This window comes from Strix uralensis, chromosome 15 (assembly GCF_047716275.1).
Source record: "Strix uralensis isolate ZFMK-TIS-50842 chromosome 15, bStrUra1, whole genome shotgun sequence".
Lineage (NCBI taxonomy): Eukaryota > Metazoa > Chordata > Aves > Strigiformes > Strigidae > Strix > Strix uralensis.
In genome coordinates this window covers 11,992,885-12,013,390 of record NC_133986.1, presented here as the reverse complement: position 1 = coordinate 12,013,390, position 20,506 = coordinate 11,992,885, and the positions used below count along the sequence as shown (strand labels likewise).

Here is a 20,506-nt window from a genome sequence, read left to right as displayed (position 1 = left end):
AGGCTTTCCTGCCAAGGCTGGAAGGTTTTAGCTCGGAATGCTGCTTCCCTTCCTCCCTCCCAGCTGCCCCGTTTCCGGCACATGGCCGGCTCCACTCCTCCGTCCTCAGAGCCCTCCTGCGGCATCAAACCCCACTCTCCATCCCAGGGCTTCTCCCTTCCCCTCACTGAAGCCCGGGTGGCTGTTGGCAGTGACCAGCTCAGCTTGGAGCAGGCAAGCAGAGCACATCCCACAAAGGCAGCGCAGGAGATCTTTGCGGAAGAAATCGCAGGTACGTGGAGGCAGCAGGCAGGCAGCAGGCAGGCTCCCACGCACTTGCGTTTGCGGAACTGCCTTCTCTGGCTGCCTGACCTTCAGGGAGCAGAAGAGGAGAGCTGGAGTGAGAAGGGAGCTGCTCAGGGCCAGCCATCCTCACTGTGCTTATTGTTTTGGGTTAAAAAAAGCATTATTGCCTATTAACAGGGAGAGCTGCGTGGGGACACGCTCCCGAGCCGGCCGGCATGGCAGCCCCCAGCCTCCATCCCGGACAGCTGCGAGGTGGCGGACACTCACCTTGACCAGGTAGATCTACGTCTCTTTCACTACGTCACCCCGAGCAGGAATGCTGCCCGTCTCTCCACCGATGGCTGGGGACCCCCGGCAGCTCTGCCCCAAGCCCCCCCGGGTGCCGGCCTGCGCGGAGGAAAGCAGCAGCCCTTACCTTCTGTCCTCTGGCCGGCTGCACGAGTCACACCTTGGGAGCTGGCTCTTGCGCAGAGAGGAGGGAGGGAGGAAGGGGGGGGGGGGGGAACTTGGGAGTTTCCCACAATGCACCTCTGCAGACTGCATGAAGATGGAGAGCAGGGGAGGAGGGGGGGGGGGGGGAGACAGCACTCCAATCTGGAGGGAAGGGTTGGGACTGGATGCCAAGGGGGGGGCTGGCAGGACAGTTAAGGCAGGCCAGCTGCATCTCCATGTCCCCTGTTATTTGGGGCTGAGCAGTGGCAATTCGGGGCTGTCCCTGCAGCACTGAGCCCCTGTCTGCTTCAGCTCACTCGCCTCTCTGAATCCTCCCTGGGTTTGCAGTGATTACAGTGAATATAGCCACAAAGTGGGGGGAACATACTGGGGAGGGAGTCAACCTGTTAAATTGGGATGCTTGTGTGTAGACAAGAGGAAGAAAGGAGTGTGGGGCTCCCCCCACAAGGATAAGGGATTTCTGGGTGTGACAATCCCCCAGCAGTGAGTTACGGGGCTACAATCTGTCTTGCCAAGGGGAAGCTCTGCACAGTAGAGGAAAAGAGCTAAAACGCTGCATCTTGGGGTAGTTTTGTGTCAGCTCTGCTTCCCTCCTCCACAGACCCTTCCTTGTCCCAGCAGGCCAGGGTCTGACCCCCCCTCATACAAGTCCTGCAAGGTCTGTGAGGGACTGGGGGCAGCCCAAGGCTAGCTCAGAGCTGGGCACGCAGCCCAGGTCCCACTGTGGAGCACTGTCAGACATCCAGCCAGGCTGTGCCAGACAAACAGCCTCCTCCTTAGCCGCACCGGTGCTTCTCAGCACATCGGTTAAAAGCAAACAGCCCTCTGTCACAGCCTCACCTCCTCCAGCCAGGCCCAAATACCAAATTCACACCGCTCAGGACAAATCTTGCTTGTACCCCAAACTGCAGCCAGGTCCTGGGACTGTCTAGAGCTCTTTTAGCCCAATTTTCTCAGGAAATAAGAGCTATGGGATGCTTGCCCGTCTTCCTCCATACAGTTACTTGGCACACACTGACTAGCTTCATGCAATATTTAGAAAGTGTAAACATCTTAAGGAGATTATACTCCAAAATCCATAAGAAACCAACTTTGTCAGCTTAACCACTTGCAGAATAATTCACGTTATTTCTGTGGCCACTGTGTTTTCTTCCCTCCCATAAACAGCATCCAAGGAACAGCTCAGCCACCAACATACTCTGTGTAGTAGGGCAGAAACTCCAGAAAAAAATGAGTATTTTCTTCCCTGACCCTCACTGGCTCTGCCAAGCTGCCTGCAAAAGCCAAGCTGGTGTGCATCTCACCTATGCCAATATGCTTAAAAATACTCAGGCTGCTTAAATCCCCCTGTAAAATAAAATCAATACTGCCTGTGTTTGAAGGAAACTGCAGAAAACATGGGGGCTGGATGTGGGAATCCAAATCTCCCAGGAAAGGTCATGCTTCCAGGGGCTGGTTTTGGATGCAGCTACCAACACTCCTGTGGAGCAGGGATGAGCAAGGTTATCTTGTTGTAGTCCTCGGCTCCAGCAGCTCAGAGAAGCTGGCACAGATGGGATTAGCTGTAGCTGATGCTGATGTCCCCTCTGCTGCCTGTCTGGTCACACACTCAGCACTGCCAGCCCTCCCCACTCTTTTAGGGACTCATGCCAGGCACAGCCAAGACCATTCAGTGGCTGCAAGCAGCTGCTTCCCCTTTCTAACGCCTCCCAAATCTGCTGATCTGACAGCAGCAGAGAGGGGCAAAGTTTCTCCATGAAAAATCTGTGATTTAATGCAGGAGAGACACCCAAACCGCTGCTCCCAGGAGCTGTGCACAGAAGTCTTAAAACCTTTTTGTCACTTCTACATCAGGCAGAAATATCCTCGGCCTCTGCGCATCCCCTCAGCGCAGCAGGAGGAGGAATGGAGCCTCCTGCAAGCAGAAATTACCAGCTCCAGTCCCCGGAGCCTGGATGAGCTGAGGCCAGGGGGTTCTAGCTGCAATTTCCTTGCATTCACACATGCTGCCTCTGCCTTCAGAGATAAACAGCCCCACATGATGTATTTATACACCTTAGACTTTTTGAATCTGTATTGTATACCTCAGATTTTGAATTTTAATATTTTTAGCAACGTAGAAAAAAGGGAAGCAAAGGAAAGGAGCTGTAAAACCAATAACCTCACCCCCTCCCATTGCAGGGAGAAGGAGAAGCCAGGAAAGCAGCCCCAGAGCAAGTCAGCACCCGGAAATCCCCTGGCACCGAGCACAGGAAGGTTCCCTGCAGCAAGTGGGTCACATCACCCCTAACACAGCCTGGGAGAGAGCCAAGCGCCGGCGCAGGCACAGCGAGCAGCAATTCAGATCAAGACACAGCAAGGTGAAAACAGCTTCTGCAAGGTCAGATGGAAAGGGAAATCTTTAGAAACTGTGCTGCTGGTTTTCCCTCCTCCCTCTCAGCATACCCCAGGATGAGTTAGCAGGGATAAGAGCAGCCCTGGCTCCTGGCGAGCCCCCTGCAAGCCCTGCTCAGGGGGAACAGCATCCTTGGGAAAGAACATGATGTGCCCTACACTTTCAGAGAAAAACATTTATTCCCAGACTTACCTGATGTCCTGCAAGCCAGAGGGACAGGATGATGGCAGGCTCTGAGCAGGGAAATTGGGCTCAATGGGTACAGCTCAGCCCGTGGTGCCACAGAGCCAGGCTCATTCTGGGGTCTGTGAAACCCTGAATAGCCATTGTTTGGGTTGAACCACCTCCCCATTAGCTCTGCCCTGCTCCTGGCTTCAATGTCCTATTCCCTTGCAGCAGGATCCACCCAGCAGGGACCCCACAAACCTCACCACAGTAGCTGCACCATTTGCAATTGGCTAACAAGGTGTTGGCAGTAAGGAATCTATTTTCCCCCCCTTCTTAAACTCCCAGTGTTCCTTAAAACATCCTTCCCTCCTTTCTCAGCATCCCTCAAAAGCAGCTTTGCTAGACACATCCCCCCAAAGCATTTTCTTTTCCATCCTGACTGGTTGAAAGGCCAGCCCCACGCAAGCTGGAGGCAGTCAACAGCCTCAGCTGCAAAATTCTCCTTTGCCTCAATCCCAACTCCCCAGTTCCCATCTCCTCCTCAGCACAGGTTTACCCCCTCCCACCCAACACACAGATACCCTGCTCATGAACTGGAGCATGAAAAGCAGAAGAGCAAATCACAGAGATCAGGCTCACACTCATTTCATCCCTGGGCATCAGAAACCCTCAAGAGACCCTCTCTCCTTTCCTAAAGCCCCAGTTCCAACCCACCCATGGCTGGAGAGGGAGGAAAAGGCTACACAGCAGCAAAAACCTGCGGCCACTTGGGCAGCAGCCATTTCTCCTTACCTCTGCACTTCCAGGGAAGCATGATGAAGGACATTTCTTGTGGTGGAGTGGCTTGCTGCAGCAGCCAAGGTGGGTTTGCAGTTATTGCAGCAAACTGAAACACTGCCCAACTTAATACCCTGCACAGAAAGTCGTTGCAGAGAAAATACAAGCCTACCTGCCCCTGAGGGCTATTAATAGCCTCAAAGCCCTAACCAGCCTCACCTGGAGCCTCCTACCCACTGCTGTGGGCCCCTGGCTCTGTTTAAGCTCAGCCCTGGGCATGCACTCCCCTTATCCCCATGCTGTAGGTAGCCCTTCTCTGGGCCGGACTCTAGGAAGGATCTTAGCTCTGCATTGCAGCCTTGTTCCTGGTCCTGTCTCCTTCATGGACCTTGTACCTGTGCTGTGGCTTTTTTCCTTAGCCTATCTCTGGTTCCATCTCCTGATGAGTCCCCAGGTGCACCCCACGTCTGGGGCATCCCCCTACCCTGTTCCAGCCCTGCCCACCCAGTGCAGACCCTGCAGGCCTGATCCCCAGCCTCACCCAGCAGAGGCTTTTCTGATGCTCTCCTCCTGGCGATGCTAAGTTTATTTATAGTATTGTTAACTTTCACTCACAGTTCACATAATTAGTGAGCTCTCCAATAATAATATTTACTTATAAGCATTCTAGCTCTATAGTATATTGCAATTATCATTAATAAAATTTTGCAAAAATGTAAGTGCAATTAACTGTATGGCAGGGTGCATTGAGAGGTACAGAGCAGTATTTCTATAAGACTTCATCCTTTAAGAAGTTTTTCCATATACCTCCCCATAACCTGACAGTGATGGCATATTTTCATCTCGCCATATAACTTCCGGTTAGGTAAACTGTTTGCCTTTAGCATCAGTAAGATTATACTTGATATATTTATATATTTTATATATATATATATGCTTTAATCTTTCAGCCTTTAACTAATCAAATACTGCTAGAGTTTAATTTTCCATCTGTTCCAAACACTTTTTTTTTTCTTCTTTGATTTCCTCCCCTACCCCCTTTGCAAATTCCTCCTATATTTACACACTTGCTTAGGGAGCTGTTGTAGGATTCAGTGTCTCTCACCATGTCTAGCTGCTTCTCTGCAAATTGTTGTCCCACAAGGCTGATCCTATAAGCAAATAAACCCACCAAGGTCATTAGGTTATTATAATTTTGGAGCATTTTTGCAGTGCTTTAACTGAGTCCCCAGCCTGGGTGGATCCAGATCTCAAGAGCTGTAATTCTCCAGGCTCCCTTGAGAGCTGTAACAGTTTTTAATCTTGGATCCCAAGTTATTTTATTGCTTTAAATTGTCAGACCAAGCTAAGCAAGACCACAAGCTAAGCAAGACCACAACAGGCCATAGGTTAGATATTTAATCATGAAAAATCCTATTGCAGGAATTACTGGCTACTCTGGTTAAACTGAAAGAAAATACAGCTCCAGATGGGTAAAATCTGGCAGCTGAGGCCTGGGGAGTTGCCTCAATACCCAGCGTCTGCCCTGCAGATACCTGTTCCCCACCTCTGCTGGTCATCCACAAGCAGCGGGTCGTCTTCACGAGCTCAGCAAGGGTGCTGCAGACTTTCCCGTGGCTCGAGACTGCGGCAGTTGAACTCAGCTGGTTGATGATCTGGTTTATTAAACAGTTTCACAGTATTGTTTTCAGGCTTCCCATGTACTTTAACACACATTTCATATATTTTCTTCCCGCTGTCTTTCTGAGCTTGTAAGAAAAATCTGATTTTCTTCATTCCCCATCATGCTTCCTATCCCCCTATCCAGTCATACCACCAGTATTTTATTTCTTTATTAACATAATCACTATCCACAAAGACATGCAATGGGTTCTGCTTGGAGAGTTTGTCTCTCAGTAATGTCTATAATAGCCTGTACTCTGTTTGGAGTAATTTTTTTTTTAATGGTTTCCCTACTACTTGCTCTCCTGCTCTATTAATAGCAGCAGAGGACTATTTTTAGCTTGCTTCTATCTGGTGCTCTCATCGATGAAGTGTACCTTTGGTTTATTGCTGGGTTCTTTAAAAAGAACCCCTGCACCCATACCCAATAATTACAATTGGGTTTGTTCTCAACGGTGCAGTCTGCACCTTGTTGGGTTAGGGCAGGAGCGAGACGATCTGCTTTTTTTAAGGTCTGTACAGCACCTTCTTATCCATTAACATCAGTGCCTGGTGGGATTCGTGTAGATGACACTCTGCTGCCGAATTTCCCTAAAACCTGGGAGGGGTGTGAGTAGGTGGGACTGTGAGGGTGGAAGCCCCAAAGACCAGACCAGCCCAGGCTGCTGTGGAGTTTTTGTGTCCAGACCCTGAAGCAGACACAGTTCACGTGCTGCTGGTACCCGCTGTGCTTTTCTGCTCCCTTCGAACCAAAATTCCTGTTGAAAGGTGCTTTCCTGGTGCTGGGCATTTTAGTGCTGGGGCTTTTAGAGCAGCTTTTTTCCACTTGAGTTAGGGCATCATCATGTCCTGAGCTCCACTTCCACTCTGGAGTCTTAATCAGTGATTCCCACAACAGTCTGCAGATACCAGCACAGATATGGATGTGCTGCTGTCAGAAATTAAATCCTCCTAATGGTGTTCTCAGCTGGGCTGGACCACAAAAAAACTTGTCTTTCATGCAAAGCTTTAACCACACTTGTACCTATTGGTCTTCCTGACTTGCCAATTGTAATTCCCAGTAGTTATCCTCAGCTTGCACTAATGGTGCCTACTTCAAATTGACTTCAAATCCTGTTTGATCTCACTAATTTTAAAACTTGGACACCTCTCGCCTCTTCAGTAGCTCCAGTTGCTGGAATATCATCCACACAAGATGTTTTTTCTTTATCCCCTGGAGACAATAGTTTGAACAGGTTTCTGATATGAACAGGTGTGTTGTGAAGCTCCAGCAGTACCTAGGCGAGGGTTTATTCCTTCTCTCCAAGTGCAAAAGCAAATCTGAAAACTAATTCTTCAGTAAGCAGGAAGGCAAAGAAACGGCTGGATTTATAACTGGAACCCACTTGTTTTCTGGTAACTTAGCAATAATCATTGGCATATCAGCTAAACTAGGAGCTGTTCTCATGGGGAATGCATTTCTTTGGCAGTACTCCACTGGCATTTGCCAGGGTTTTCCATCAGCCTTTCTAACAGGCTGCAGCAGAAAATTATAAGGGTTTGTAATTTCTCAAAAAGGCTTTGTTTAAAATAACCCTTAATGATTTCACTCAGAGCAGTCTCAGCTTCATTAGGATATGAGTATTTGTATGGGGAGCTGGGAAGTCCCACTAGTTCAGCAGGCGCAATGGGTTTTACACAGTGGGGTTTTCTGCCAACCTCCTGGGGTGGCTCTTGCCATCATTCTTTATCTGCCTCCATCAAAGCTTAATTCTATCATTTCACCCTTTATAACCGCCTTTGTCTGGTTTCTGTATTACTGACACAAAAATCTCACCATAAAAATCTAATAAGAGTCCACAGTCCATCCTCCAATTGCTTTCTAAAGTAAAGGGATCTTCACTGCTGCATCAAAAGCCTGTTGCTACCTTCAGATCTCCTGGGTACAGCCCCGGGCAGCCCCCAGGGCCCCCATGTGTTTGGCACACAGACACCCATTTGTGCGGGCAGTGCTGGGTCGAAGCCAACCTCCTTACGGATGACTTTGTCCGGCTGGTGGGTGGCAGAGGCGCAGGAGCATCACCATGTCCTGCCATGGCTCCTCTCAGCTGCGGCATCACTCCTTCCAGCAAGTCCCATCTTTCCTTCCCATCCCATTTTGTCATAGTTCCTCGTAAATCCTTTAACACTCTCCAGAGCCCTTAACACCTTTGATACATTTTTATCCTGATGCACTACTCCTGCCACTGCCATTTCCCAAACATTCCCTACTCCTCTGCTCTGGTGTCTACCCCCCTCACTACTGAAAGCCACAGGTCCTGCTTGGCCCATGTTAAATTTTCCCATTTTCTCCTGAACCCAGACCATAATTACTAGCACCACTCCGTTTGATCACTACCAGACGAGCCCAGGGAGGCTTCCCTGCGTTTGGGCACCGAATTCCAGTGATCCATCGCCAGAGCTGCCTTGTGCCTCACCAGCAAAGGACTGGTGGGATGGGATCTTAGCAATTCTGTATTGATTCGGAAAAATCTTCTCCATCTTCTCCCAGTTTCTGGATTGCTCTTTGTGCTGCTGGTTTCTTACCTATCTGCTGGGCAATCTGACTTAACGTGCTCAAGCAAGAAGGGCATATACAGTCCCTTAGTGCATGTTGGAGCAAAAGCTGGTGTAGCACAAGCTCTAAGCACTGACATATTTCATTTTTATTCCATCCAAAGCTTGAAACATTTCTGGAAGTGCCACGCTCCAATCCACAACTGTGCTTTATTTTTGCAGTTTCACAGCCTCTGGGATAGCTGTTACACTGGGACAGCGACTGCTGTTCCCAGCTCCTTTTTCCTTTCCCTTTCATACATTTCACCCCAATAATCCTCCTCCTCTGACAGCTCCCAGTCTAATTCTCCATTTCCTGCAGCTATTTTTAATTTCTCTATCCTACTCTGCTTTTGCAAGCATCTAAATTTAGCTTCATGTTGCCTGTGATGGGGTCCCCTTAGAGGTCCCCCTCACTCCAGGGTGAAAGCTGCAGCAGGCAGTAATCCCTGCAGGAAACTGCAGCTTCCCTCTGATTTCCTGAATTTACAGGAAACTAATTCCAGCCGGATCTGCTCCAAGAGAGCTGCAGGATGGTACTTTTCTCCTAAAGACACAGAAGACTGGAAATGAGGAGGAGAAGAGTAATACCAGAAATGAGGAGTCTCGAAGAGGGAGGAGGAAAAGGTTCTGTGACTTTTCTTACCAGTAAAAGGTTGGGGACCCCAAGCAAAGCGGTTACTCTGGAAGGGTTAGAAATTCAGGGGCTCGGTGGTTTTTCAGTCAAACCCACGACTTGTTGTGAGAAGGGTGAGCTGCCAGCACCAGGGAGGTGAGAGGCAGGAGAGGGACTGCAGTGTCTGCAAGCATCGGTGTGCTTTCCTAAAGCCGCCTCTTCTCCCCCAAAACAGCATCTTCCTTGTGGGCTTATTGCCAGGAGTCCTTCAGGTATTAAATTGCCCATCCAGGTTGTTTTGTGGTGGCCAGCTGGCAAGTAGCCCCATGGCAGGGAAGGAGGAAGGGTGTGCCGGATGTCAGACTGCTGTTAAAAAGCAGAACCCTGCCTGTATGCAGGACGGGGATTTCAGGCAGCGCGTGAACCCTGCCTGTATGCAGGATGGGGATTTCAGGCAGCGCTGAGCCCTTCCATCAGGGCCTGGCCATCCCGCCGCACTGGCAGCACGGTGAGGGCATTGCGGCATGGCCGGCCACACTGCACTGAGGGACGGCGCAGGCGGGGACGTGGGGAAGGACCAGACTTTTCCCCGGGGTGATTCTGCCCCGAGGAGCTGCAGCTCCCAGTCCAGTTACAAAACTCCCAGGATGCTTTTTGGGGTGTTTTTCTCTCTCCTGTCTCCAGGGGGGACATGCCCACAGTGCCGGATCCTGCAGTGCCCACAGCCCTTGTGACCTTGCCACGCCGGGGTGACTCATCCCCAGCCTTTCCAGCGCAGGAAGAACGGGGCTGTACAGGACAAACTCGGTGCCGAGCTCCAAAACCTCTTGCCGTAGCGTAGCCGTAATTTCTAACCGCGGATATTTTCAGGTGACGTCCCGTGATGGCAGGGGAAGAGCGTGCATTAGCCGTCCTCTTACGAGCACTGCAAGGTCTCACACTTAAAGACTTTCGGGAATTTAAGACGAAGTTATTGGAGGTTCACGTAGAAGGAGGATGGAATATCCCCAAGGATTCACTGGCAAAGGCCACCCATCCTTGCGCACTTGTCAGCTGCATGGGCAAGAACTACAGCGAAGACGCCGTGATGGACATAGCAATTGGGTTGTTTGAAGAGATGAACCAGAGAGACCTCGCTGAGAAACTCCTGGATGAGAAGGTGAAAGGTAGGGAGACGGTGTACATTTTGCTTTTCTTTGTCTCTTTTTCCCTTGAGAGATCCTGGAGACAGGTAGAAGTTGGTAAAAGCAGGTTTCAGCTTCCTAGGGAGCCTGGAAACACAAAGATGTCCCCCTGTGACCCTGTTAGTGTGGGGGCTGTAAGCGACCTCTCCTCTTGCTGTCCCCACTTACTGCCGGGCTCCTTCTTCACCTGGAGAAGAGCCTTCAGCTCTCAGCATCGCCTGGCAGCCCGCTGGGCAGATCCTTTCCTCCCAGGCTGGGGATTAAGGACTTCTCTGCAGAGATCACCTTTGGTAACACTTTGGAGCCGGAGGCATCCCCGTTATGGTGCCTTTGGCCCCAGGGACATGAGCGGAGGGGGATGGAGGCTGCAGGTGGCCCCAGGCCATTGCATTTGCTCCCAGGGTGGATGAGGTTAAAACAGGGATTGATGGATCAGGATGATGGGGGGACCCAGGAGAGGGGAAGGACCCCCCCAACTGACCAGAGGCCCTAAATTCTCACAGACAATGTCCTTATTGCCTCTGCCAGATTTATAAAAGCCCTGAGTGTTGAAACAAGTGTCCCGTTGGTGTGTCGAGAGCGTGGTTGGGCTGGTTAGGGACTCCTCAGGAATCCGGCTGTGCTTGGGACTGACTCTGCTTCTCACCGGCGCAGAGTACAAGCGGAAATACAGAGAACATGTGGTCCAGGCGTTCCTCCGGTACAAAGAAGTGAACTCCTGTCTTGGGCAGAACCTGTCTGTCAGCAGCCGCTATGCCGCCCTGACCATCGCCAGGAAGCCTCGGAGCGAGCGTGGAGGTGAGCGTGAAGCTGTGGGCGCAGGCCGTGGATGTGCCGACACCAGCAACAGACCAGCCACTATCACCGTCACCGCGCAAACGCTGTTTAAACCCGACAAAGATGGGCAAACGCCACAGGTCGTGGTGCTGGTGGGCGCCCCGGGGATGGGGAAAACGATGACGGTAAGGAAGGTGATGGTGGAGTGGGTGGAAGAGACCATCTATGCGCAGTTTGACTACGTCTTCTGCATAGACTGTAAAGACATTGCCTTTACCAAGGAAGCGAGCATGGCAGACCTGGTTTCAAAGTGCTGCCCTCACAGGCGAATGCCAGTTGAGAAGATCCTGGATGACCAGAAGAAGATCCTGTTCATTTTTGATGGTTTTGAGGCCCTGGGATTTCCCTTGGTTCGGCCTGAAGATGAGCTGAGCTCTGACCCCATGGAAGTGAAGCCGCTGGAAATCACCCTCATGAGCCTGTTGAAGAAGACTGTTCTTCCTGAGTCCTCCTTGCTCATCACCACGAGGCCAACAGCTCTTCAAAGCCTGGGACGGTGCCTGGACGGTGAGTATTATGCAGAAATACTGGGATTTTCGGCAGCCATGAGGCAGGAATATTTCCACAGGTATTTTGAGAACGACGATAAAGCCAATGTGGCCTTCAGGTTTGCCAGAGGCAACAAGATCATCTACAGCTTGTGTGTCATCCCCGTCATGAGCTGGACCGTCTGCACCATCCTTAAACAAGAGCTTTACAAAAAGAAAAACCTCATCGAGTGCTCTAAAGCCACCACATGGATGAGCATGTTTTACCTCTCCCAGTTAATGAAGTGCAGAAGCAGTGATAACCCGCAGGACCTCCAGCGGTTCCTACACAAGCTTTGCTCCTTGGCTGCCAATGGCATCTGGAAGCACAAGGTCCTCTTTGAGGAGAAGGAGATCAAGGACTGTGGCTTGGACCAGACAGACCTTCTCCCCCTCTTCCTCAACGAGAAGATATCAAAGAAAGGTGTAGATCATGGGAAGGTCTACAGCTTCACCCACCTGCACCTCCAGGAGTTTTTTGCTGCGATGTTTTACGTTCTGGAGGACGATGAGGAAACAGTCGGTGACTCGGGGGCTCTCATGAAGGATGTAAATATGTTGTTAGAAAGCTACAGCGACTCCAGGAAGGATTTGAACTTAACAGTGCGGTTCCTGTTTGGTCTGGTAAGCCAAAAATCGATAGAGTACATGGACAAAACCATTGGGTGTAGAATTTCACCGCAAGCCAGGGAAGATATGCTGAGGTGGCTCCAGGGGATGCACAGAAGCAGCTCCCATCCCAGCCAAGACCTGAAGGTTTCGGAGTTGGACACTTTCCACTTTTTGTTCGAGATGAACGAGAAAAGCTTTGCGCAAAGTGTGTTGGATTGTTTCACGGACATAGACTTGCAGGACATCAAGTTGACGCTGTACGACCAAATGGCTCTTTCCTTCTGCATCAGGCAGTGGGCTGGGCTGAGCTGTGTCACGCTCCGGGGATGCTCCTTCGACCAGCAGAATCCCAAGGAGGAGCTGGCCACAGCTGTCCCTTGGTAAGTGCTGCCCCTCTCTGCTCTAGCAACCCAAAACCACAAAGATTTCTCCTTCTCCACCCCAAAGGATGGTTTTAAAGGCATTGCAGTTCCTTCCACCCAAACACCAGCTTGTCCTTTCCCTGGGGGTTTAGTTCCTCAGCAGAGGATTTTACTTATTCTTTTGGGAGAATAAGGATCATGCAGGCTCCTCCATCGGCTTCATGTGGTGGGATTGATGGAGATGGAACATCTTGGCTCAACTTCCCCAGCTGACCAGGCCCAGCTGCGCCCGGGTGTTGCTCCGGCTTCACTTCCCCCTTCTCGCATGCAAAAGGGAGATCCCCAGCGCTGAAATTTTAAGTGCGCCCCGAGCTTTTCTTGAGAGCAGGTGACTGTAGCAGTTACACTCGTGATCCTTTGCATCTCCAAAGCCATGGAGGACCCTCATGTGGAGAATTCCCATGAGCTGGTGGCAAGCTCTGCTTGGGGGCATTGCGTGCCGGTGTCGAAGCTGGGAGCTCCCAGTGCCAGGGAGGGCTGCCCATGCCCCCTGGGGCTCTGTCTCCCTGCAGCTCCGGTGCCTCAGGAGCCGAAGGATGTCCCTGTCCCGTCGCTGATGAGCTGCACTCCCCCATCCACCTGCTCTGCCAGGCGCTGCGGCACCCGGGCACCGACCTGCAGGCGCTCCGGTAGGAGAGCTCGGCGCTGAGCCAAAATGGTGGCCACTGTGCTGCTGCCAGCACAGGGTGGTGGGTGCGCTGGCTGGGGCCTGGCCACCCCAGGCTGGCTCTGGGGTGCGGGTGGGGGCATCCAAAACGGGGGATGGAGTGGGTGGGTGCTGCCCCGGGGGCTCTACGGGGGCACAGTCACCCCCTTGCAGTGCCCGGCTGCTCCTGGGGAACACCAGTGGCTGGGGGGTGAGTCTGGGCCGCCATTGGCTGTGGGTGGGTGTGGTCCCTCCATGCTGATTGGCCATATGGTGGGAGGGTGGGTGTGGTCCCTCCGTGTTGATTTGCCATATGGTGGGTGGGTGGGTGTGGTCCCTCCATGCTGATTGGCCCTGCAATGGGTGGATGGGTGCAGTTTCTCCATGCTGATTGGCTGTAGGGCAGCTGGGTGTTGTCCCTCAATGCTGATTGGCTGTGGGGTGGGAGGGTGTGGTCCCGCCAAGCTGATTGGCCCTGCAAGGGGTGGGAGGGTGTGGTCCCTCCATGCTGATTGGCTGTGGGGCAGGTGTGATGAGCCTCCCCCACCCCGTTCTCTGTGCCTCTCCCCGCAGGCTGCGCTGGTGCGGGCTGTCAAAGAGCTGCTGCGCGGAGCTGGCGGCGCTGGTGGCCGAACACCCCAGCCTGGCCCGGCTGGAGCTGGGCGACAGCGCGCTGGGCGACGGAGGTGTGCGCCTGCTCTGCGGGGGGCTGCGGCAGCCCGGCTGCCGCCTGCGCGTCCTGCGGTGAGTGACCCTGGCACCCAAACCCATGGGGTGGGGAGCCACCCCAAAAAGTCCCTCTGGGCTGGCAGCATCCCTCTGTCCCCCTCTCCCAGGGCGAGAAGCTTGAAAGCAGCGGGGTGGGGACTGTCACCATGGTGGGTGGCACTTGAGGGGGGGCTTGGGCTGGCTCTGAGGGTCCTTCCCGGTGTCCCCGGCAGGCTGTGGTACTCCCGCCTCACCAGCGCCTGCTGCCAGGACCTCGCCACCGTGCTGGGCACGAGCCCGCAACTGGAGGAGCTGGATTTATCCTTCAGCGAGGGGCTGCGCGATGCTGGGGTGCAGCTGCTGTGTGAGGGGCTCCGGCACCACTCCTGCCGGCTGCGGACACTGCGGTAAGGGCCTGCAGGGGTGGCCGGGGCTCCCTCCTTCCCACCCGGAGCACCTCAAACCCCGTGTCCTCCTTTGTCTCGGTCCCACAGGCTGGGGAGCTGCCGGCTGACGGGCGCCTGCTGCCGAGCCCTGGCTGCTGGGCTGGTGGAGAGCCCCAGCCTCACCTGCTTGGACCTGAGCGACAACGAGTTGGGAGCTGATGGCGTCCTGCAGCTCTGCCGGCAGCTCCGGCATCCCGCCTGCCTGCTGCGGGCCCTGGGGTAAGGTGCCCCTTCCCCACCCACCATCCCCGTGCCAGCACCCTGGGGTCAGATGCTGTGGGGCAGGGAGGGGGATACCAGCATCCCAGCGCTCAGGAAAGCACAGGTTGGGTTTTGGGGTTTTTTTTAACACCTTTTTTCCATTTCTTCTTCTATTTAAAGACTGACCACGTCTGGGTTAAACGAGGAAGCACTGCGGGAGCTGGCCGCAGTCCGGGCACTGAAGCCTGACCTGAAGATCGGGTACCTCCTCGAGCAGGACATGCCACAGGTGGGGGCCATGGCCCGGCTGCCCTTCCACCGTGGGGTCCTGCCAGGTGCGGGGGGGCCAGGGGGCAGGAAGGCTCTCCCCTCCTTTAGGAGAGGTCCCCTCCTTGCTCCTTGCAACCACCGGAGCCATTTCTAGCCCAGTTCTCACTGCTGCTGAAGTTGGAGGAGGTTTGAGCCAGCCCCACGCATGGGGGCACAGGGCAGGAGGTTCTGCCTGCATCTGGCTGGTCCGGGTCCTTCCCTCTCCCGTCTCCCCTGACGTGTCGGTGGGAATTGTGGGTGTTTGCCGATGCCAACTAAAGGCCCTGGGACCAGTCCCAGGAATCCTCCCTCCCCATGCTCTTCCCCGTCCTCCCCCTATGTCCCAGCCATGCCTGGGGATATGTCTGTGGGTCCAGCTCCTGCCCCATGTCCCCACGGGATGGCTGATGTACCCAGGAGCGAGGTGCCAACCCTGGAAGTGCTTGTCCAGCCAGTTTTGGGTTTTAATAGAAAAAAAGAGAAATTCACAGTGAAATAATAAAAAAAAAAAAAAAAAATCCCTGCAGTGCTGCTCGCAGGAGGGACACGGGAGCTGTTCTGCTATGCTGTGGTCCTGGGTGGGGAGAGGTGACCTGTGTGGCCAGGGCCACCCCATCTTCGGGACGGAGCCCCACCACCCTGCACGCATGTCCCCAGGGTCTCCTGTGGTGTGGCCTGGGGTGACCCCAGACATCACGGTGATGTCCCCAGGGTGCTGATGCCAGCATCATCATAGTCTGTGTCCCCTGGGGGTTGTACTGAGGGGTCCATTGTGGCTCCTGGGGGACTTTGGGGGGGGCAGCTCTCACCTTTGGGGACAGCAAAAGCTGGTGCCTTAGGGGGACTGCTTCATGTCCCTCCTGCCTGACCCCAGCTGGGGTCTTGCCGCAGCCCCCCTGGATTTGCTGCCTGCCCCCCTCCCACCACTGCAGCCAAGCCTCCCAGAGGCGGCTCTCCAGGGGCCAGGGCAGCTGTGGCCCCTCTTACCTGTGGGTGGGACACAGCCCCAGGTCCTCCATGCCACCCCCTTGGAGATGTCCCTGGTGCCAGGAGCAGGGGACCCTTCCGGCACAGCCGCGGCATCGTCATAGCCAGCCGGGAGGCTGTGCTGGGCAGGGGAGTCTGGGACAGGCACGGGGGCGGGGAGCCAGGGGTGAACTGGAGGCCGTGGCAGGAGTCTGGCTATGCCACCCCGCTCTGGCCATGCCAGCAGGGATGTACTGGTGGCACTGGGACTGCAAGCCCTCAGCCAGAGCCGCAGCGGGGATTAATCAGCATGGAAGGGTGATGCTTTGCTGGGTGCTAATTAGAGCTGCGGCTGAGCTGGGCTCGCTTGGGCAAGGGGGGACAGTGTCCCCTCTGCTCCGCCCCCCAGCACCTGGCCCCATCCCCTCTCCCCGGGGCTCCCCACCAGGTTTCTGCCCCCATGCCCCCACCTGGGGCTGCCTTGGGGTCACTCTCCTCCATGCTGTCCTCGGTGTAATACGGCAGTTTCATCCCCGACCCCTCCGATGGGGAGCCTGGCAGGGGGAGGACGGGGTGTTGGGGGTGCCCGGAGCCGGCACCGTGAGTGGCAGTGGGGCCAGGGGACACCCCCATGCCATGGGGACGAGCCAGTGCTGCGGTGGAGCTGTGGGGCTGAGCCCCCCCCGTTTTGGGGAGAGCCACTGGGCACGGTGGGGCTGCACCGACCTGAGCGAGTCTGCACCTCCTGGTACTCCGGCATCAGGGTGTAGTCCAGCTCCTCGTAGACAGCGTCCGAGATGGCATCGGCAGCTCTGCCGGGGCCTGAATGACACGCAGTGCTCAACTGGGGCACCAGGGGTCACCCGCTGAGCTGCCATGCAGAGCGGGATCCCCGGCACCCCCAAAGTGGCTCTGCCTCGGCACCCACCCACTGGGACCCACCTCGGCGCTGAGCCCAGGCACGGTACACCTGCACAGCCAGGGCACCCAGGGCCAGGCACAGCAGCGTCCCTAGGACCACACACAGGACCGTGGGCACTGGCACGGTCCCCGCCACTGCTGCTGGGGTGGTGGTGCTGGGGACATCTGTGGGGACATCGCCAGGCAACGTGAGGAGGGGGACCCCAGCCAGCCCGGCGCAGGCGCGCTGCTGGCACGGGTAGAGCTACCTGTGCAAGTGGCACCATCTGTGCAGCGGCTCCCTGGGGACGGGGTGGGCATCCCACTCGTGCCGTCAGGGTCCCTGTCACAAGCGACGTAGGCGTCCCTGCCGGGGCTGCAGGCCTGCAGGTGCCAGGGTGCTGAGCGGCACTGCCAAAGCGAGCGGGCCCCCTCCTCACAGCCCACCCAGGCCAGCCAGGCGGGGGCTGGGTCCTGGGTGGGGGCAGCTGCCAGACTCCCCGTGTTCCCACAGCCCAGCTGCCAGCAGACAGCGGCGGCAGTCGTGGGGCTGGTGCTGTTGGCGCACACGCGGCCCCAGGTGCCGTTGTAGAGCACCTCCAGATGCCCGTTGCACCGTCTGCTGCCACCCACCAGCCGCAGGGAGAGCTGCTCTGCAAGGGGGTGCAGGGGGGGTCACAGCACAGCCAGGCCAGGACACCCCCCCACCAAAAAAAGGGGGATGCTCCCCCTGGGCCCTGATCTTAGGGCGCACGGCACTGACCTGAGCAGACGACACCCGCCCCGCCACCACGCTGGCAGTCGCGCTGTGCTGAGGCCGGGCAGTCCCAGAGAGACGCCTCGGTCCCGGCACAGCTACCGGCATCTGGCCACAGTGGCCCCATGCCGGGACCGAAGCGAGCCGAGCCGGGCACCGACAGCGCCGTTCCACAGCCCAGCTGGCGGCAGACGACGGCAGCGTCCGGCATGTCCCAGTTTTCCTGGCAGACGGTGCCCCAAGTGCCATTGACGTAGACCTCCACCCGCCCGGCACAGCGCCCAGGGCCGCCTGCCAGCCTCACCCGACGGCTGCCTGCGGGGCACAGAGGGCACCGGGCTGCGGCAGCCGCTCACAGTGCTGGCACCCCCCAGCCCCTCCCAGGACACTCACCCGAGCAGACGACGGCCACCTCCTCAGGGCTGCTGGTGGGTGCAGTGGCCGTCCCCGAGATGTTGCACTGGGCCAGGTTCTCCTCGGTGCCAGCACACCGCAGCCCTGCGGTGCCCGAGCCCGGCACAGCGTAGACTTTCTCTGGCACGCCACAGCCCAGCTGCTGGCACACCACACTGGCACCCCAGGTGTTCTCCAGCCCCACCGGCTCATGTGTCCACACCCTGGGGCTTGCAGTGACCTCCAGCCGCCCATCACACCGGCTCTCCCCCTCCACCAGCCGCAGGGGCTCAGCAACGCCTGCAAAATCCCCGGCGGTGCCATGGCACCAGCAGCGTCAGGCTCCCGAGTGGATGGCAGGGCCCTGAAATGGCCCTGCAACCTTTGCACCCAATTTTTGAGGTGTCCCAAAAGCCCCTTGAGGCTTTTCCCAGCAGGTGCCGTACAAACCTGAGCAGTTGACAGCGGCAGTGTAGCCAGGGGGGCAGGCGGGCTCCCCCAGCACTGCTGTGGGGCACTCGCCTGGGTGCCGCTCGCTCCCGATGCAGCCGAAGGTGTCCTGCCACAGCGGCCCGTCCCCCCCACCAAAGGAGCCTCCCGGGGGCACGGTGGCAGCGGGGCCACAGCCGAGGTGGTGGCAGAGGACGTGGGCGTCGGGCAGGTCCCAGCCAGTGGCACAGAGGGACCCCCACGTCCCCCCCACCTCCACCTCCACCCGCCCGGCACAGTCTGAGCTGTTGTCTGCCAGCCGGAAACCCGCGTAGGCTGCAGCAGAGAAAGGGTGTTGGCGGGGGGACAACAGTGTGGGGACACCCCCCCACGACACCCCTCTGCGTCCCCAGCACTTACGAGAGCAAATGATGCTGGCGGGGCCGGCGCAGTCCTGGCTGTGGGGCGGCTGCCGGGTGCAGGTGGCGAGGAGGGTCTCAGTGCCGGCGCACTTGAACCCTGCCTGCCAGAGCGGCCCAGTTCCCGCCTCAAACCGGCCGGGTCCAGGGACAGCCAGCACCGCGCCACAGCCCAGCTCCCGGCAAACCACCTGGGCAACCTCGACGTCCACGCTGTCCTCGCAGACACCAGTCCAGGCTTGGCCCCGCCGCACCTCCAGCCGCCCGGCGCAGGCGCTGTCACCGCCGACCAACCGGGCAAACCCTGCCGGGAGAGGTGCAGGGCTCAGCAGGGACGGATGATGTGCCGGGACCAGCGTTTTCCCCCCCTGCCCCATTGCCACCCGGCTCCTACCTTGGCATTCAACGGCAGTGTCGAATTCGTGGACACCTTCGTAGGGTCCCCAGCCGCGGATTTCGCAGTCCCAGAGAGCAGCCTCATCCCCACGGCAGTCGACCAGAGCCAGGCTGATGACGCCGTCCCCGCTGCCGAAGCGGGTGTTGGCCAAGTAGGCGCGGGCGGCCGAGCCACAGCCCAGCTGCTGACACACCACCTCAGCGTCGTTGATGTCCCAGTTTTCATCTCCCACCGAGCCCCACTGTCCCTGCAGCTTCACCTCCACCCTCCCGGCGCAGGGACCTTCACCAGCCGCCAGCTGCAGCTCCACTGCGTCTGTACCGGGGCACCAGCATGGCATCCACCCTGCCCAGGGACACCCCAGGCAGGTGTCCCGGCATGGCCAATCCCCCCTTGCCACCTCACCTGTGCAGGTCACCCCCGCATCCCGCTCGTGGCCACAGAAGTGTTTGCCCCAGCCGAAATGGGGACAGTCCTGCAGCACCGTCTCGCTGCCTCGGCAGAAGAAGGGCTGGAGCCAAATCTGGCCGGTGCCCTGCCCGAACGGGGCGTAGGAGGACGCCCTGGCCACCAGGCCGCAGCCCAGTTGCTTGCACACCACGGTAGCCCACCGGGCATCCCAGTCAAAGTCGTAGACGCAGACGGAGCCCCACTTGCCATCGTGCTTCACCTCCACCCGGCCAGCGCAGCGCCCGCCGCCACCCACCAGCCGCAGTTCCTCGGTGCCTGCGGCAAGGCGGGTGCTGAGCACAGCCCGGGGCCGGATGGGGGTCCCTGCCCCATGGCTGCCCCCCTGCCCCACAGCTGCCCCCGCCCCAGCGCTCACCCCTGCAGAGCTGCACGCACAGGAGCAGCCCCAGCACCCCGACGGGCACCATCCTGCCGTCCCGGACCCCCCGGCACAGGGCGGGTGATATATAGGCAGCACCGTAGCCGGGAGCCAATGGAGGCGGCAGCACCTTTTGAGTTGTTATCAGGCGGGTTATCTACCAGCTGGTGGGGCCCCGGCCTCCAATAACCTGCTCCGTGCCCAAATATGAGGCTCGGCTCCGCTTCTGGCGTCACACACCTCACCATGGTGGGTCAGCGCCCGGATGTCTCCGGAGGGGAGCCAGCCCTCCCCCTCCCAGGGTACCTGCCACTGGCACAGGGCACATGGGCCCTTCCCACCCGTGTCCCCCTGTGGGGTTGACCCTGCTGCTGGAGCCTGGCAAGTCCTGATGGTGACAGGATTCACCCCAAAACCTACCAAAGCCTCCACGGGGCCACCCTCAGTGCCAGCACAGGGCAGAACCCAAAGACCCCAGCATGCCAGCACCCATCCTTGGGGTGCTCCCCTCCCTGGGGTGCCTGGAGACCCCAGGGGGGGCACTGAGGTGAAAGCAGCCCCCCACCTCAGCTCACCACGGTGCTTGCAGGTGGC

The 20,506-nt window shown here is 56.9% G+C and overlaps 3 protein-coding genes across 10 annotated transcripts in view; 1 reads left to right on the top strand and 2 right to left on the bottom strand.

Annotated features, from left to right (window-relative positions):
* Positions 1-9,619, bottom strand: part of CEND1 (cell cycle exit and neuronal differentiation 1) — a 32,388-nt gene extending 22,769 nt beyond the window's left edge. Inside the window, exon 1 of one of the 3 annotated variants that reach the window (XM_074885288.1) lies at positions 8,961-9,619. The gene's annotated coding sequence lies outside the window, so the exon portion shown is untranslated. The other 2 variants (XM_074885285.1, XM_074885286.1) reach the window with 2 other exon arrangements.
* Positions 93-15,331, top strand: LOC141950426 (NACHT, LRR and PYD domains-containing protein 12-like). 5 transcript variants are annotated; one of them, XM_074885208.1, is made up of 11 exons: positions 93-271; positions 463-561; positions 2,920-3,098; positions 8,807-8,941; positions 9,801-10,096; positions 10,769-12,470; positions 13,025-13,141; positions 13,732-13,902; positions 14,100-14,273; positions 14,361-14,531; positions 14,694-15,330. In XM_074885208.1, exons 5-11 carry the CDS (start codon positions 9,814-9,816, stop codon positions 14,935-14,937), a joined length of 2,862 nt encoding a protein of 953 aa, XP_074741309.1. In that variant the 5' UTR covers positions 93-271; positions 463-561; positions 2,920-3,098; positions 8,807-8,941; positions 9,801-9,813; the 3' UTR covers positions 14,938-15,330. The 5 variants fall into 5 exon arrangements, with proteins under 5 accessions (XP_074741309.1, XP_074741308.1, XP_074741310.1 ...); XM_074885207.1 differs by having other exon boundaries at positions 2,920-3,118; XM_074885209.1 differs by lacking the exon at positions 8,807-8,941 and having other exon boundaries at positions 2,920-3,118; positions 14,694-15,331.
* Positions 15,332-15,427: 96 nt separating this feature from the next.
* LOC141950425 (scavenger receptor cysteine-rich type 1 protein M130-like) lies at positions 15,428-19,961 on the bottom strand. 2 transcript variants are annotated; one of them, XM_074885206.1, is made up of 13 exons: positions 19,910-19,961; positions 19,489-19,809; positions 19,081-19,398; positions 18,688-18,990; positions 18,289-18,603; positions 17,839-18,138; positions 17,452-17,760; positions 16,958-17,341; positions 16,731-16,874; positions 16,515-16,610; positions 16,259-16,342; positions 15,810-15,944; positions 15,428-15,631 (listed from the first exon to the last, which is right to left on the bottom strand). In XM_074885206.1, the coding sequence occupies exons 1-13, from the start codon at positions 19,959-19,961 to the stop codon at positions 15,516-15,518; spliced, it is 2,877 nt and encodes a 958-aa protein (XP_074741307.1). In that variant the 3' UTR covers positions 15,428-15,515. The 2 variants fall into 2 exon arrangements, with proteins under 2 accessions (XP_074741307.1, XP_074741306.1); XM_074885205.1 differs by having other exon boundaries at positions 15,534-15,944.
* Positions 19,962-20,506: the final 545 nt, after the last annotated feature.

Excerpts from the sequence above, each read along its gene's own strand:
- LOC141950426 (XM_074885211.1), top strand. The coding sequence starts at position 9,814 with ATGGCAGGGGAAGAGCGTGCATTAGCCGTCCTCTTACGAGCACTGCAA. Across the intron at positions 13,142-13,731 it reads ACCGACCTGCAGGCGCTCCG|GCTGCGCTGGTGCGGGCTGT; the intron begins GTAGGAGAGCTC and ends CTCTCCCCGCAG. Across the intron at positions 14,274-14,360 it reads TGCCGGCTGCGGACACTGCG|GCTGGGGAGCTGCCGGCTGA; the intron begins GTAAGGGCCTGC and ends TCGGTCCCACAG.
- LOC141950425 (XM_074885205.1), bottom strand. The coding sequence starts at position 19,961 with ATGGTGCCCGTCGGGGTGCTGGGGCTGCTCCTGTGCGTGCAGCTCTGC. Across the intron at positions 19,399-19,488 it reads TGCGGGGGTGACCTGCACAG|ACGCAGTGGAGCTGCAGCTG; the intron begins GTGAGGTGGCAA and ends GCCCCGGTACAG. Across the intron at positions 17,761-17,838 it reads GGTGGCCGTCGTCTGCTCGG|GCAGCCGTCGGGTGAGGCTG; the intron begins GTGAGTGTCCTG and ends TGTGCCCCGCAG.